Source organism: Corvus kubaryi, unplaced genomic scaffold (genome assembly GCF_017639235.1).
Source record: "Corvus kubaryi isolate FWS band 111438036 unplaced genomic scaffold, C.kubaryi_AGA036_p1.0 37232, whole genome shotgun sequence".
NCBI lineage: Eukaryota > Metazoa > Chordata > Aves > Passeriformes > Corvidae > Corvus > Corvus kubaryi.
The window spans coordinates 4,658,405-4,677,062 of NW_024581066.1; the positions used below are offsets into that span (position 1 = coordinate 4,658,405).

Sequence of the window (18,658 nt, forward strand, 5' to 3'; positions counted from 1 at the left end):
CTTCTCTTCTCTTCTCTTCTCTTCTCTTCTCTTCTCTTCTCTTCTCTCTTCCTCACTCTTCAGCTATTGCACAACAATATCTTTTCTACTGGGGGGAGCGGATAGGGAATATATAGGCATTATATAGGCAATATAACAAACTTTTTTCACACCCTCACTTTAAAATTGTTTCCACCAGGAAGTTTCTGAAAGCACAAAAGCTGAGAATGTTCGAAGAGAAGAAAATTACAAAAAGGGTAGGAAAAAAAAGAAACATCTCTTCCAAAATGTAATGGCATTAAATGAGTACTTTTAAATCCTAAAAACTTAAACAAGTGTAGATAAGTGGCTTGAGTTTGAAACTTCTTCTAAAATGAGCAACAAAAAACATTAAACTTGATTAATTTAGAAACATGGAAACCATTTTTTAGGAAAAAAATCCACTTTTTTCAATTTCTTTTTTATATGCAGCATGTGGTTTTTGAACCAGCACTAATCTCACTTTGCTGCTTGACTTACAACCTAAAACAGAGATGACTGGGGAGTTTTAGAACTGAACCTAAGAGTGTTTTTCTCTTTTAGTATGGTGATAAGAAATACACAGAAACCCCACGTGGAAGCATACGACACCAACAATCTGCCTGTTGATCACTGACAAGCAAGGCTAACCAAAACCTGCTTTGCTTTGTATTAACCAAACAAAATTTCAGGCTCTTATAATGTTAGTGCATTGAAGCCTGAAAGAACACTGATACTGCTGCCAGTTCCTTCCATTTTTCTTATGCTTTTTCTCTATAGGTAAACTAATATTGCTTTTCTTTTGACATATAGCTTTATCAAAAGGAATAAGTATTGTTCTTTTCATCATATCGATAAAGCAAAAAAAAATTATATACTTAAAAAGGTTTTAAGTTACTTAGCTATTGTTTATTTTCCAGTGTATTCCTGGGTGACATTACTACTTCTAAAATCAGGACGTCAGACATACCCTTTTGTAAATGTATCACCTTTTGTGGTATAAACCCCTTTCTATCCATTAAAGGTATTTGGAAATCAAGAATTTCCAAATAAGACAATAGGAATCATGTATTATGTTCTTCCAGATAGTTAACAGTCAAATATCTTCTGAGAGCAGGTCATTTAAATTGTGTGTAAAAGTATAATTTGCCAATTATATGAGCTGTTTGCAAAATGCCAGTGTAGAATATCTTAAATAAAATAATCTCCTTTTAAAGTTTTTAAACACTTGGTTAGCATATGCCTGCAGAATGTTTTTTGCTCACTCGTAGACCTTACTTCCACAGGAATGTGTATGAACAGTGCTGTCAGATACAATGACTGATGCTAGTGTTCCATAGCAGGTGATGTGTCTGACGCAGGCTAGGCCTGTCCAGGGACGGCAAAAAGGAGTGCAGTACCACCTGGTATTAATCAAATATATCAAGTCCAGGTGGCAATTAGAAGTTTAACAGGACAAAATAAAACTGTGAAACAAAAAGCTCACTCTGTATTCAATTCTGAAACACTGAAATACCCAGCTGATTGCCTTAATGAGAGGTCTTCTGGGGAAAAAGGGTAGTGGCCTATTGAAGGCACTGAAAAGATTGCTAAGTCCAGAGCACAGTTGTAGACGTCTTCCTGATGGAAAGGGAAAACTGCTCTAAGCATGTGCACTGACACAAAAAGGTGAATATGCCCATATCAGAAAATAGCAGTATGATAAGACAGAATATATAACTCAAACTCAATATAAGTACAAAATAGAACAGTATTTGACTTAAAGATGTGATGTGAGGCATAGAACAAATTAAAGGTAAAGCAGTAAATTTAAGGCCTCTATAACTCAAGCACTCTGTATTCAATGAGTTCTTGGATTTCTGCAGGATGTGTGCATTCTTAGTATCTCTGAACAATCAACTCCTCAAGGGTTTCCAGCCAGCATTTATTTTGTATCTCTCTATTTTGGGGCTATTTTTTCAAACAATGCTATGATCAGGAAACAGTTGAAATAATTCTGGTTTTGGAATTTCATAACATTTGGACACATCTCAACACAGCTCATACATGTCCAGTTACAGTGAGATACAGCTTTTGTGCTGATGCTGCTCCTTTTCTCATTCCCCCAGTGCTAGTCCAGCATTCTTGGATGATCCTATTTGATGACAAACCATGGTCAGTCAATGATGTCTAACAATACCAAACACAATTTGCAAGCATTCTCTGCTATATTTGACAGGAGTTAAATAAAAAAAAAAAAAAACCAATCCTGCTCTGTGGTCCTGGTCTCCTTTGGACCACAGGGTGCACGTGGCACCCAGGACCTAAATGAGAACATTGCAGAGCTGTATTTCTCAGGCCAGGGAGAGGGATTTTGCTTGAAAGGCTCGGGATGCTACAACCTGGTCCAATCAGAAATGACTGAATAGTTGGTACTAAGTTACAGGAAGCCCCTTTCACAATTTGCTTGGATTCCTTTGTGACTTTTGAAAGTATTAGTAGAAAATAACTGCTTTTTATGCCAAGAGAAGGGACCATGTACATATATTGGGTGGTTACATGGGATCAAGGCTTTCAGAACCCACAATGCCTGTACTCCATAAACTAGTATCCAGAAACACCATCCCATCCATCAGAATTCCTTAGCAGAAGGCCACTATTTCAACAAAACAGAAAATTCGCAGGATATTGTTCTACCTACAACTGACTAGAATACATTTTCCTTTGAAATAGTATTTTTCTTTATTGTACCAGATTAGATGTAGCCATTATACAGATTTTCCTCATTGTTACTATACACTATTACTATTTAGGAATAAACACACAAGACTTAGAGGCAGCATTAAGCAACACCTCCATTTGAGTAAGAGCCACAGAGAAAAGGAAATGTACAATTTAATCCAAATTAAGCTCAAGCACAGAACTCCGAGTCAAGGAACATCTAGCAATGAGTTGACAAAAGCACTGTAAAATAGCTAGATATAGAGTAGCACAGTTAGAATCATAGCTTGCAGAAAAAGTCAGGAAAAAGCTGAGCTTCTATGTATGCTTCCTACTTAATGAACTCTCTTAGGGTACACAGACTGTAAATTGGTGAGAAAATGGTCAAATAATTGCATTATTTGATCTTTCACTTGTAACAGGAGAAAAAAAAAAGTATTTAATTTTTAAAAAGTCTCTACCAGATACCTTGGAAATAAAGGAAGGTTGTACAAACACTACATTGAGCTCACAGTTCAAATGCTTGTGGGTAGCTAACTAAAGTTCACAGACCTGTATGTAATTGCTGTCTACAGGAAATACTTGTGTTAGCAAAAGAATTTTCTCCCCACTCCTTCACCTTTGCCCTTTCACAAACTCAGCAGCAAAGAAACCTCCTAAGAGCATTTCTGTGATGAACAGGGCTTTCCCCACCTCTACAAGATGAACTAAATCTAACAGTCAGAATCTGTCAACTTCTCAGAAACATTCATTGATAAAGAATATACCTTTGTACAAATAAGCTTGAAACAAAATAATCCACTCCCTGTTCGTTTATCTTTGTCTAAACTCCACGTGGTTTTTTTTTTGAAGCTTGCAACACAAGTAAGAGCACAAAATTTGCACTTATTTTAATGTAAATTGGCAGTGACTTCAGTGGCACCAGATGAGTTACGCAAAACAACAATCAGGTAGGAAGAAAGTTCATAAGGTGAACCTAAAATAAAATTTCTCTGAGCACTGAAATTGAGTGATCTAATTCCATGTGGTTAAAATTCTGCACATTTACGACAAAAAAAATCCTCAATATCAAAAGTCTACAAACTTTGATTTGCTTAATTCCTAACACATGTCCCATATTAACCTTAAATAATAAAATAAAAATCAAAAATTTCTTTCTTAAAACCAACACAGTAGATGTGATATCATTAGATAGTATGACTAGTGAAACATGGAAGTTGAGCAAACATTTTTAAAAATAACATGCTATTTTTTTTTCATTTTTTTCCCTGACCTTGAGATACCTTGAAAGGCACTGAAACTGCATTTATCAAAAATGCTTGTGTTTTCCCAGCACTCAAATGATATATGGCCATTTACAAAGTGCCACTTACTGCCATAACAATACATTTTTTCATGGGAAAGTGACACTTTTGCCTATGAACAAGTATCAAAGTTTCTTTACAAGAAAAGTTGTATAATCTCCCTTATATATGCAAGACCAGGAAAGTAATTACCAGTGTGTATCCTGGAAAGCTGATGCTTTCTTTCAATTTTCTTTATGTTACAATTTTTAAGTTAAGTCAATAGTTTTCATAACCTAGATTCATGATACCAGAAATTTTAAGAACATGACCTCTATATTTCAAAGTCCCAACATACACTCTGTTCACTCAGAAAATAACAATGGTAGTATGTTATACATTCCAAGGCTGAGAGGGCTGTGATGCATTTACAAAACTAACAAAATATTTACAAAATACCCCTTTGAATCACAACACTCTCCTAGTGTTTCATGATATTTTTTTCTGATATGCAGATTCACTCTCAGCAAATCCTTATCTACAGTTTTCATACTCCCTAATTTGAGCTTTTTTCTCCATTTTGTGCAAATCTGATCTTTACATGTACCCACGACAAGAAAACAGTGATTTCAGCAAGTGATGAGGAGCAGCTGGCATTTCTATTACACCTGACAAAATGCAGGGTGACAGCAAAGAACATAATCATTTTTGGTCACAACAACTGTAGTAGATCCTAGCGAATTCCTCACCCCACCTCCAAATGAAAACTCCAAATTTACACCACAAAGCTCTCTTGTAATCATCACAGAACTAAAGAAAGTGCAAAATTGGATCAGAAATACGAACTACAAGGCACAAGGTTATTCAAATCTACTGCTGCATTTCTCCTACACATTATGATACCAACTCCCCTCCTTATGTTCATACTGTTTTTTACACAAACATCATGCCAAAACCCTACATGCCAAAATACATTCTTCTGTGGTGAATTAGGATCTTTAAAATTGAGTATTCGGCTATGATTATTTAAGAATATATTTTCCTTTCATTTATGACTTGTCTCTCATCTGATTTGGCTGCATATGAAAATTTTACCTTTAAATTGTTATACTTTCATGCATAGAATGAGGTAAAACTACAAAGTAATTCCAAAACCCAAGACATTTCACCCTAAGGAATCTTTCATGATACAATCAAAATTTAAAACAAAAATTACAAAATCACACTAGGTAAGTTTTCATTGTTAGTTTTTGTTATGAGAGCCATATGAGAACAAAGTATATTCATTCCTTTTTCCGCCAATGTGGAAATAATTCTCTTGTTTACATGTTATGACAGAAAAGAGTAATTTATTCCATCAATTCCTGTTTAAGTTACAGTTAAAATGTATTTTTTAAGTATTTTACATGCTTTGCTACTTTTGGCCATTCATCTGAAATATAAATCAGCTGTGTGAAATTGTAAAATTGTAACCTTTAGGTCTTATAACAAGACTCCATAATATCAAGCTTTCAAATACCAAACACTTCCCTGGTTTTGGTTTGGTTTTGGTTTTTGTGGTTTTTGTGTTGTTTTTGTTTGGTTTTTTTGCTTGTTTTTAATCCTAACAAAAAAAATTTTTTTTTGAAAGTTTGAATCATGCTCTAGCCTTTGTAGCCAGTCTTTCCAGACTGAGTCCAACTGTTTTTTGATGGACAGTCAGTAACATGACCTCCTCAGTGAAGCTGAAACAGGTGCCCCTTTTCATTGGCAAAGCTCTTACTAGACATGAACAAAGTATTTATCTTAAACTTCACTGTTACTACTTTTTTGACATTTTATTCTCACTGTGATAGCACCACATCGAAGAATCTATTGAGCTATTACTGCTTGATGGATCTTCTAAATCTGTTTTTCAGATTGTGTAATATATTGAAACCAAATATGTGAAAATTATCCTTTAGGATGAAATTTAGACTTCTACATCTGTTTCTCAAAACTACATCTCCAAACCTTGAGTTACATGTCCATGATTTTTAACAAAGAAGATAAGAAGCAAGAGAAGAAAAAGTAACAAACACTATAAAATGACTGAATTAATAAAGAGAAATAAAATAGAGCCCAAAACTACATGAGGTGATGTATTCAAAACCAAGATCAAACAGCTAACTTGCTTCTTAGTTAGTACTTATTAACAGTCTGTGGATACAGTCTAAAGGAGAGAATCTGGCAAAATACAAGTCAAGGCTAATAGTGCTTAATTTCCTCCACCAGCAGCTCAAATGTGTTATGATATGCAGACTGCAACAGAATATAGGTAGAGTTTTGTTTTTAAAATTATGGCACAACTTAATTCACTCAGTAGTTCTAAGCAGCAATCCAGCTCAGACACAGTACTTACCTGGAAGTGCCTGCTGGTGTGATCTCAAAGGCGTCAGTGTGGCAGTCAATGGCCAGCAGTAGTTTTTGCCTCTGCACATAGATGCAGGGCTGAATTCAACTCTCTGAAACTGAAGCTTCACCTGCCCATGGTTCTCAAGGTCCCTGGCTCCAAGGCACACTCATCAATTCATAAAATCTGTCTCTTATTAACTAAGGAGTTAATATCAGTGGGACAACTGGGGGCTACATAAATCACATGCCTTGCCTTGGAAAGCGGGCTGCAGAAACACTGGAGTCCATCGACTGACACCATAGTACCTGGTCAGCATCTATCACCTGGATATTGCACTGTCAATTGTCTAACGTAGGAATGACTGAACAAACGAGTACTGACACGTTGACCACAGAATTATTCTCTTCTGCTGCTTTACAAGTAAAAAGGTTCAGATTGTCACCTACCTTTGTACGAACTACTCAGTCATTTGATGATGGAGAAACAAATCTCCATGCTTTGCTCTTGTTTTAGAAAGAGATCATGCTCATGCAAGCACTTACAGAGAAGTTTTGTTTTCAGCTGAGCTTTCTCAATAACCTCAAAAGGGTGGCTCACATGTTACTGCTGCCCTTTTTTATCTGCCTCAGTAAGTCACCCTGCAAACCTAGCCCCATGAAAGGCTCATCCATTCACTTAAATATTTCTATTTCAGTTGTGTTACATGGCTTACTGTGTCTTAAGTCCCATCAGTGGGACTACCGTAAGAAAGGAAATGCTAACCTTACATTTATTTTTTATTGAATACACATATGATTTTCATGCAGAATCTGGCCATTAGGAGGATTCCTGAGGCAGAACAGCCAGCACCAATCCCAGGATCTGTGCCTGAGATGGGAAGAAGACAATAACAGATGTGCTGGGTGACTTTTTTACATGCTTCTTATTAATACATATGTCACTGAGTAGTACTTGACAATACTTAATGAAATGAATGCAGAAATCTTTTACCAGTGGTAACATGTTAAAGTGAGAAATCAAGCGAAGAACACTTCGTCTTGATAACTAAAAGATGATCTGTTCCACAATACTTCCCTAAGACTGGATAACAACAGCCAAGGTCAGGAAAGCTGATCAGGCTTTAGGAGATCTGCATCACTACCAGTATGTGGGAAGACAGAAGCAGGGATGTTTTAGTCAAAACAAAAAATAATGACTGAACTTTTACATAAAAGCCATTATTTTAAAAGCTTTATTTATACAAATCTGACACATCTATTCCAAGACATATAAAATGACAATTGCAAAATAAACCTCACTGATATTTACTTATTCAGACTTCTCTCTGGAGATCTGTGTGCATGACTATGAACATACTCCCATGCCACTTCATGTGTATGTCTAAAAAATGAGATGTTATTTAACATTATGTGGTCTTTGGCAGAAGTTAGCTGTAAAGCCACACATTTTGCAAACCAAGTGTCCATAGTAATTAACTGCACAATAACTGAGCTTAGATATTACCAATTTCAAAATCATTCACAAATAAAAATGCTACATATTTAAATCAATAAACATCTGAGCCTGTTCATTCCCTTCATTTCAACAAGCAAATAATTTTCAAGAAACCATTTACCCTCCAAAAGCAGCTTTTGTCTTTACTTTTGGAATCCCTGATAGCAGATTATAAATCTGTCAAAATTCATTTAAAATCAGCTCAAGCCTTTCATTTTTGTTGTTGCTGTTTTTGAACTTCATAAGCCAACCATGAACTAGGTAATAAAAATTCACACTCAAATACTAAAATTGTGGCAGTTGCTGAGTCTGCAGACATGTATGCTGACTTAAAAATTAATGTTTTTAGCTTATTGTAGTTTATTACATACATTGCAACATAGATTTTAAATGTAAATCACAATCCCAAAGACAAGATGGAAGAAGTCCTGCCGTAATACAGTAGCAATTAACAGAAAAATGAACCTCAGAAAATATTGATTCTTTATTTTTTACCCCACACAGAAATTTTCACCTAGACCATGATGAGAATTATTATTTTGGGCATAAAATTTTCTTTTCTTCTCCTGGTATCATTTAGTTATTGGAATAACTATTTTTGTTATTTTTCTTGCTTCAATTTTGGGAAGTAAAATAATTTGGGAGCAGTTAATTAGTAGGGAGAAAAGAAAAAAGTAATGCTTTTGGATATCCTTTCCTCATTGCAGCTTCTCATAAAGCTTCTTTCCTGCTTCTCCCTTTGGCAATTCAGTTTTGTGACTACACATTGAAACCAGAGTTCAGAAGGCCTGAAATACTAGGTTTTTTCCTATATATGTGTAGCTTTATATTTCTATTTGCTCAAGGACACTAAACAATGTGTAGACATTAATTAGTTAAGCGTTACAACAGCACTGTGAAGAATGGAAATGCAGAACTGAATAAAGATGTTGAATGTAACACCAAGGACACAAAGCACCTCAGCAGCAGTTTGGCATACAAAGGAATTTTAAGTCTTTGACTGTATCCAAAAGGTTTACAGTTAGAAAGAAAAAAAATCTTAATGTTATTTGAAAAATAACAGAAGCATAAAATCCTCAACTGGAATAGGATTCCTGGCTCTATATTTCTCTGTGGCACATGTTGAATGTGCAGTGCTGTAATACAGCTGCAGGCACAGCGTTGTTCAGTGTTACGCCAGTTAAGGGGCCACGTATTATTTCATGTCTTCTGTCTTGGCTGCATGATGCTGTGAAATCAGGCAGTAGCTCCAACACACTTCTCTGGTACATTTTCAGCCTGCATTTGCCTTTCTCCACTTATGCAGATTACTGCATGGCCATTACCTGCCATTACACAGCAAACTCATCCAACAGAAAACACAAAAGGGAGCAAGACAAAGAGGAGGGAAAGAAATCTCCTCAGCAGCCAAAACCTATAAAGCTGCAGAGTGCTTTTAAAACCTCAACCACAAACCAGGAAGGGAGACCCCTGAAGTACTGGGGACAAGAGCAACCAAACAGCACAAGGAAGACAATGAGCTACTGGAGAGGGTCCAGAGGAGGGCCACAAAGATGATGAGGGGTCTGGAGCAACTGCAGGAGCTGGGCCTGTTTAATCTAGATAAGAAAAGTCTGAGAGGGGATCTCATTAATACATATAAATATCTCAACAGTGGGTGCCAAGTGGATGGTGCCAGACTCTGCGTTCAGTGGTGACCAGTGAGAGGATGAGGAGCAACATTATCTAAAACACAAGAAGTTTCACCTCAACATGAGGAAGGACTTCTTTACACTGAGGGTGGCAGAGCACTGGAACAAGCTGTTCAGGGAGGCCGTGCAATCTCCCTCAGTGGAGACATTCAAAACCCACCCACGTGTTCCTGCACAACCTACTCTAGCTGACACTGCCTTGGCAGGGGGGTTGGACTGGCTGACCTCTGGAGGTCCCTTCCAGCATTAGCTGTTCGGTGATTCTGTGATATGCCAGGGCATGAGAGGCCGCGCGACCCACCTTGTTCCCTTGCTGCCGGGCCTTCACCACCCCTACGCTGCAGCTGCCTTGACAGCGCCATGCTGCCTCTCCACACGCACAGCACTGACAGCGAGGGAGCGGCTGCCGTGGGGAGCAGCTTTCCTGGGCCCTGACAGGCAAGGGGAGCCAGTGGCCGCAGCGGGGGCTGTCAGGTCTACACCCTCAAACGTGCGTGACCGTTTCAGGCCAGGAAGGCACCCAGAAAATACACCCAGCACTAAAGTTGTCAGGCTCCAAATTCAATACAAAACCGAACACAGCTGGTGTGCTTTTTGTGTGCCCTGTTAGCACTCATACTTTCCAAACACTTCTGACTTGGGGTCTAAGAAGGTCTGAGTTGGCTCCTGTCTCCTAGTGAGTTGGGAAAGTCACTTGTCCCCCAGAATGGGGAGTCCCCAGGAAGGGCCCTTGCCAGGACGGGCACCAGGAAGCCCTGAGGCTGTCGGAGCACAAATGTGATAGAGCTTCTTGTCAGTGCCCGGCAGGCACCAGCGGGCTCTGGCCTGTCCCTGCCCTGAGCCCCCCACGCTGACTGTGCACAGGGCCAGTTTACACGAGTTGCTTTCTTCAGTGAACCAGGTCATGGCAATATACTGCTATGAAAAAGATTACAGTACTTAAGACATAATTGCAACAGAAACATAATTATTCCAGCCTGACAGCAAATACTTTCTGTTCCTCCTCCCCCCATTCCATGACAGAGGAAACTCCAAACAAAAAACTGCAGAAAGCAGCTTTAGTCTAAAACTAGTAAGTAAACAGATGCCTTCAAAACACGTGTGACAAGAAAACCAGATTCTGGAAGAATTTAAATTATTTTCTTTCAATGAAAGAAGAAAATGTGAAAAGATCTAAAAGGCTATCTTCCCCCTTCCCCTTCTTTCATGAGGAAATAGCCCTCAATAGACAAACTTTTTCTGTGACACAAGAAAAACAGTGTCATCAACAGTGTATTTTCCAAAATTATACTCTTGTCTGTACATTGAAAGCATGTGCAGTTTCTGGCCCCAATACAAGTTATCTATAATGAATTTTAGGAAAGAAAAAAAAAGTGGGTTTTTTTTCTGAGATAATCAAAACACATATAAATGGCATATATAAATGTATGTAGGAAAATAATGCATGTGGGAAAATAATGTACACATCTAGGAAAACAGTCACTGCTATTCATTTTCAGTGGACAAATATTATGAATTGTTTTTCTTGGAGTCATTGAAAGTGCACAATGAAATCTGTGCTATTTTCCACTTTAGGAGGAACAGGTTGGGATGAATGGCAACTTATTTCCTTCTGTTTTCACAGAAGGCCCCAGCTAGAGAATCTTAATTCAAATCTGTATGGAACTTTTTTTAAAAGTATGAGAAAAATTTTGGTTTCAGGCCATATACCCATTTGCTCATTTCAAAAACAATTTAAACAAATTCCTGGTTCACTGAAGCCTTCATATATGCTTTTACAGGTATTCACACTGCATATAGCCTTATGTGAATAATGCCAAAATACAAGGCTTTTTCAGGAAAAAAAAAGGCAATTTTTGTCATAAAAATCATAGTCTCACTTGAAATACCAGTTTTCCCTTCTAGGATCAGTTCATAAGCCTAAGAAACAACACCAAGTAAAAGAAAAATGCAAATTCTTGCGTGACTCATGCTGCTTTCAAGAACTTTTCAGTTTTCCTTCAAGACAGTTGAAAGCAACTCCGTAGGTGCCATGAATATAGGAGTGCAAAAACATTTAGATTAGCAGACCAGACACTTTGTTCTCAAGCAAGTAAGATTTTAACCAAAGTATAGTGGTTGGTGTTAGATAGGACAGGGTACCTGAACTATGTTTTATGCAGACAATATCTCTTATGGAGATTATAATTGAAAGCAGCTGTGACTCAGCCAAATGAGAGGAGAAGATCCTTCCCAGGAACAGTAAGGATAATCTGTAAACTAGATTTAACTGAAGGTTTGTCAGTAAATGCTGTCTTGAAAAATCTGAGTATTTTATAGAAATGCCAGTCTCATACAATTCAAGCACATTTAACTTAAGCAATAACCTTTATGAGATTTGGGGAGTTTTCTGAATTATTTTCCAGGAATTTCCTATTTGTAACATTTTTTTTTTGAATGAAGTCTCATTCTAATTTGGCATGAGTCAGGCACTTGGAGCTCAACCAACCACATCACTACAAAGCACACCCAACATCACAAATACAGACATTATTCTAAAACTGCGATAAACGTTTTTAATAGTGATGCTAAACAGTCTGCATATCATACTATTGAGTTAATTTGATTTCTTAAGTCAACAAACAACTAGAAGATGCCTGTGCTAATGTGACCGTGCTTGTTACTATTAGGACCATCCAACTTCTGAGACCCAATAGGTGCTTGTAATACTGGACAAGTTCCTCAGCTGTGCATATCAGCACAGTTCAAACAGATTTCACATGGTACTGATACAATTTTTAACAGTGAAGGATCCATCAGACAGTGACAAAAATGTAATATAATTAGGGAGGAAGTTGGTTGCTTTCTTTGTAATGTTAAATATTCTACCTAGGCCAAACTCATTTGCTGAATTCTTTTTGTCTGACATTCACTCTCGTTTCTTTTTAACAGCAATCTCTGTTAAGGTTCGAATGAATTAAATATTATCACAGGAAAGAAAATGGCAAGAAGTACATGAATTGGTACTGACAGCAGTTTCATTGATAGCGCTCTTTTTTACTGTACAGAAGTATATTTTACAAAATGTGGATTCTCTGCTCTGAGAACATGAAAACATAAAACCAACCAACTCTTATGTGGAAACATCAGAAAATTGATCAAATAAAAATGTAGAAGATTTATCATAGAAGTCCTTGACCTCCAAGACAGCTTTTCAAGTCAGTTAATTTCCCTTCTTGAAGTAGAACAATTTTCTTATGCTTATCTCAGACTGTGTGGGTGGATGAATGAAATCAAGCATCTGTGAATCTCTCACAAAGATACGATGTCTCTGTTCTCAGGCTCTAACAGCATCTCTTGGTTTTTTAAACCAACATGCCTGATGAATGATACAATTTTCACCATCATTCTATATATTCAAAAGAATGTGCATAATTATTTTCTAAAAATATGCCTGATACAATCTCTGTCTAGGTTTTTAAACTGTCTAGCTGGAGCCCTACTTTGGCAGCACTCGTAGGATCTGAGCACTTCCCGACTATCAGTCTGCACTCTATTCCGGAAGCCTGTCTTGTCCCAAAAGCTCCCCCAACAGCACATATCTGTTTATTGTCTCATTCTGAAAATCTCCTTCTCCTGAAGATAACTCTATGGCTATGAAGAACTTCACTGACAGCCACAAAAACACTGTGCCTGTGCCAGTACTATGTAAGACTAGACTGAATAAAGGAATCCTAAGTGATCATTCTGGCTCCTGCCTTGCCCTTCCTTCCAAAATGTGCCAAAATTGTATCTATATAGAGACATTGAGTAGGGAATGGCAACACTTAAAGAGACTTCCAAGAAAAGTCCACTTTAGTTACTGAATACAAAGATGTCAACATCCAACCCTGTTTACTTCAGTAAACACAGCAAACTCAAAGGCAGGATACTCAAAGAGAGGATACAGAGGCTACACTGTACCCAAGGACAGAGTGTTCAATTCCTGTGCCAGAGCAACCATTCTGGCTGGTGGGCTGCCATGCACCTGCACTGAAACAGAATCTAAACCCAGCAGCAGCCTCCCACGCCACACACACATCCCTGAACAAAATTCATTTTCTGAACCATCTGAGTAAAGTGTGTGACCTTGTATTGATTCTGTCAGATAAATAAGCTTTAGATAGCTTGTGAGCAACCTCAGACTTTACCATGAAAAAAAATAAAACTAAGTATTTAAAAGAATAGATTTTAAGGTATGGTCAGACAATCAGGCACTGTGTAGTGACTTAAATTAGCATTAAATTAGCTACAGTTTGCCTGTCACAAAAGAGAGGCATGCAACAATCAGTTACTGCATCTCAGCTCAGGGGCAGTAACTTCTTAAGACATGCTAACTTAATAATTTACAATCATCTTCTCACAATGCTAATTTAGATGACATTGCTTCAGCAAATAGAATACACAGGTTGCAAATGACCTGCAGGGATATTATTGTATTCGTTAAAATTCTAACAATGCAAATTAGGACAGTCCCCTGGCTATACACTCAGTCAAAAATCATTATTCTAGTGGTGCCAAATGTAGAATACCTAACATACTAATAGGGTTTTCAGAAACTGCATGAGAATTCTTCAGAGAACCAGAAATTTGTTTAAATTATCTTTGAGATACGATATGGCACATCAGTAAAAATATAGCAGCTACCACCTTCCTGGACTTTTTTTTTGCAGTGTCACATAAGAAGATAAAACAAAATGTAGCAAGTATAGGAAGAGAGTGATAAGGACAGTGAATGAGAAAAAAGGTGTTATTTTTCTGCAATGTCCACTAATTCTTGCAGAAAAATAACTGAGAACTTGAGCACCAATTTTCCAGCCTTTGACTTGCAACATACTTCCTCTGTGGCTTTGGTCAAATCGCTTACCCTCTCTGTGACCCAGAGCTCTGCATTTAATAGAAATTGTTTTATCCAACTCTACAGCTCTGTATCCCAGTTTTTCTTTGTCTTCTCCCTGTCCTGTGAGGCTTACAATACCATTTCATAAGAATGTGATGCAACAACAACAAAAAGCTCAGGCCCTTTGTTCCTGCTTCCAACAACTTGCCCTAATGTCACACCCTGTTTTTTTCAGTGAATAAGCCCAGAGTCAAGCTACGGCGAAACCCCTTGGAATGTAAAATTTGTTCATGTGACATAAATCCAAACAAGCTAAACATCAGTGTTTCAAACATATCTGAACTGTTAACCAGAGTTAACTGACTTTGATTAGACTGTCTCATATATTTGACAGACAGATGCCAATTTCTCAAACACTGTTACGTAAAAAAGCGCTTCTACGTGAAAAAAATATCCAGAGGTCTTTCTTCAACTATTTTGGATAATTCTAGCTTCTATTTTTTTTATTTTTAAAAATGATGACCTTCTGTAATGTTGCTTAACCAACTGTGATTTCCAATTATTCCAGGGAATAAAACAGCAATTTTTTTTTAATGTAGCTTTACAAGATAGCAGCATCTTGAGTGACAGATAAAATTACTACAGTTATACTTATTGTAAATGAAGTACTTCTCAGTGAAAGATTGTTTTAACTCAATTGTACTTTCATCCAAGAGGAAAAGAAAAAGTATAAATAACAAATACTAAGTGCTTAAAGAAACTCTCAGGGGTTCATGGAGATAAAGTTTTCTCAAAAGAGGCCCTGAATACTTGTTGTAATTTTACGTGCTCAAAACCAACTGAATTGAGGAATTCCCTTGACCTTAATAACATCGCAGAAATGTAATCATGAAACGTTGTCATCACTGAGCAAACAGATCTAAATATTTTTTTTCTGCAGGTGGTAATGAGTGGGTAAGAAGTGATGAATATTTTTTCAAGGAATTGCTTATTAATGTGCCTCAGACATCCCCCAAGAAAATAATTTCATTTATTGAGAAGTAAATTCTCTCTTTAATGATCACTTTGTCTTTGGTCTTTAAGGCCACCAGAAGAAGTTAGGAAGAAGACAGCAGCGTCAGTACTGTCAAAACTAAGGTAATTCTGTCTTTAGCATATGTCCAATAACACTCAAAACCATCATGTGTTGGCAATAGAAGGGCAAACATTATACTTGGTCTCTGCACAGGCTGAAAGAGGTCATCAAAAGATGTTAGTTTCCTCATCAGCACAGGACGAGGTAAAACCTATTGGCTGTCCAGCTAACTGCAATGCAGAAAAACAACACTGCATTCTCCATTTTCAGCAGAGAATGAACACTGGAGAAACAGATTCCCCATGTCCAGCATGTTAGCACAAGTTATAAGCATCTAGCACAGAGCTCATGGAACTCAATGGGAAAACTCCCATTGACTTCCAAGTGTTTTGATCCAGTGCTTTTCTATACAAACCTGAGAGCAGATGATATGCAGAAAATAAAAAAATAGAACATATTTTCACAATATTATTTAGTCAGTCCTTTGGTATAATAACATCTGCCCTATAAAAAAGGATTTTTTTCTCTTCTACTCCTAAGGAACTTTTGTCAAATTTTTATTTATAATCATTATATTTAAATAGCAACCACTTTTGTAAAAAAAAAAAATATTATAATCTGTGCAATATTTGCTCTGGTACTAAAGAGCATTTCTACTACTGCTGGTAGAACATAAATTTATACACCAAAAAATCACTGGGAACAAAGAATTCTGTGTTGAAATCATCTTCAGCAGTACTCTAGGGCAGTATTAAAATTTCCTGCAGAACTAAGCAAAAAAATGTATTCTTTTGTCCACATATTCATCATTACCAAACTTATTGCAGACTGTTTTGTGCTAGTCCAGTAAGGCATTCAAAAGCATTCACCCAAAAAAGCAATAGTAGGATGATCACAAGTGTTTCCAAGATAACTGTCTATGCTTTGACAGGAATGATATAAAATCTATACAGGTACCCAGGCTGCCTAATTTTTTATGATCAGAAATCAAGACTAGTCACAGCCAACCCCTCTGATCTCTGAGGACCAGCTAGAATGCAAATTTCTATAGTCGTCACGTAACAGGCCCACCTCTGCCATCACTTTCTACTCACCACAGTATCAGCTACTGAAAACAGCATAACCATGCATTCCATGCCTTTGCTCTCCACAAAAGTTTCAAGCAGAGTGCCAGGTGATGCTACCTGTTAAGCATCATGGGAAAACACTAGTTTTAAAAATGTTCATGACTGTTGAAGTTCAAACCTACGTTTCTATATCACAGTCCTAATTCCAGGTTTTAGACATCTTTTAGTTGGCTGGACATGACAAGATAGTCTCCAAGAAACGACAGGAAAACCCAATCAGTAAAGAAAAGTTTAAAACTTGCAAACTGGAGAAGAAATTATGCTCATCTTCTGAATGGTGCTGCAAAGTTTTCTTAGTCTTTCACTGTTTACTTGCCATCTGAAATTTAAGTGATCATCTACTGTGCTAGGACTTCCCATCCTCATCCTTATACTAGGAATAACCCTTACAGATAGAGGACTGTCTTTCACCGTTCACCTCAGCTAAGTGGCTGTAGCACAAAATGCCCTTGCTATTCCTGTTCTTCCTCAGGTCACACATTTATTACCATCTCCTCTTGTGAAGAATGGATCCTCAAAGACTAAACTGCATTTTTTGGTGGCATCGATACAGTGAGAGATAAAATGTGAAGTATCCAGTTGTGGCATCACCTTGACAGGAAATTCTAAGTGCTGCAGGCAGTTAAAATGAAGAATGTACTTATTTATTGAATGATTATTAACTCAGTCTATCTAAAAAAAGCACCTTTTCTGGAAAAAATTATGTCTATGTTTCATTCAACTCTTTCAGAAGAATTAAGGATGTTGACTGGATGACTCACATATGCTAACGTATATCCTGAAGCATTAGGCACTGACATTTAGCTGCATGGTACTTTTCCTGGTGTTCTGGTTCCCGAAAATGTTCCTCAATGCCTCAGAGTTTAAGGACACAGAACTGTCAGTTGGCTATATCCTTATTAAGGCAATCAGGTCGCAGGCAGCAGGGGCCACAGAACCCAATGCTCCATTAACCTGTGCAGTAAGCGCTGTGCCGTGGGCTCACCCCGGCCAGCAACAAAGCACACACCCACTACTCCCTCCCCACCACTGCCTCAGAAGTAAGGGAAGGCAAGAAGCAAGAAAACTTGTCTGTTGAGATAAAGACAGTTTAATAACCAACCCTCACCCGTACCCCATGCCAGGGTCTTCTTTCATTGAGAAAGATGTTATACAGCACAGAATAGCCCTTTGGCTGATTTGGGCCAGATGTCCCAGCTATGTCCCCTTCCCAGTCTACTCACTAGGAGAGGGCAGAGCGTGAAAAAGAGATAGCCTTGGGGCTTTTCCAGCACTGTTTAGCAACAGCCAAAACATGAGTGTGTTTCCTACACTGTTTTAGTCACAATTCCAAGACGCAGTGCCACAGGGGCTGCTATGAAGAAAATGAACTCCACCTTGGCCAAACAAAGTACAGTCCAGTACATCTGTAACTATTCTGTGTGTTGACAAACTAAGAAAAATCACCGCCCTCTATGCTCGCTAGTGGTCACTGCTCTTCTCTTGCCCAGTTACGTTTCCTCAAACTAAAATGGATCACAGCTAAATTCTACAAACCTGACATCTCTCTTGCTCTCCCATGTCATTCCTAACTGCTCAGTAAAGCAAGGACACAACCATTGTTATTTTCCCCTCCCATATAAGATGCAGCTCACACCTACGCTGCCCTAGATAATCTTCCACATCTGTGAGAGGGGAGATACACTAACAGTATATAATTGAAATGATGCTTTCTCATTTTTGCACCACTGCTTCCTATCTTTCCTCCTGGCAGATTGAAAACATGTCTTCAAATTTCAAAATTCAGAGCAAAGCTTCTGTTCAGATTTTTCTGGTTCTGTTATATTTTCCTGTCATTGTTCTCAATCATCAGGAGCCACATGATCATTCCTTATTTCAATTGCCTCATTGACACATTTCTTTCTCAAAGCTTTCACTGATGATCTAGTTATTCTTGTCTATTAGAACTTTTAATTTGTTTATTATGGTTAAATTTAAGGTCTCAAATTAATTTTGCTAGGAAATAGGCGGCGAATCTGACCCTCATTCATTCAGCAAGCAAATATGACATTCTGCTGAA

The 18,658-nt window shown here is 37.6% G+C and overlaps 1 protein-coding gene across 6 annotated transcripts in view; it reads right to left on the reverse strand.

Moving 5' to 3' along the window:
* Positions 1-18,658, reverse strand: part of SMYD3 (SET and MYND domain containing 3) — a 396,216-nt gene that overhangs the window by 87,107 nt on the left and 290,451 nt on the right. For 5 of the 6 annotated variants that reach the window (XM_042023027.1, XM_042023025.1, XM_042023026.1 and 2 more), the window contains one exon: positions 16,567-16,656. The exons of the other annotated variant lie outside the window; for it this stretch is intronic. In XM_042023027.1, coding sequence (XP_041878961.1) covers positions 16,567-16,656 — 90 coding nt within the window. The remainder of the gene's footprint in view (positions 1-16,566; positions 16,657-18,658) is intronic. 6 annotated transcript variants of the gene reach the window in all.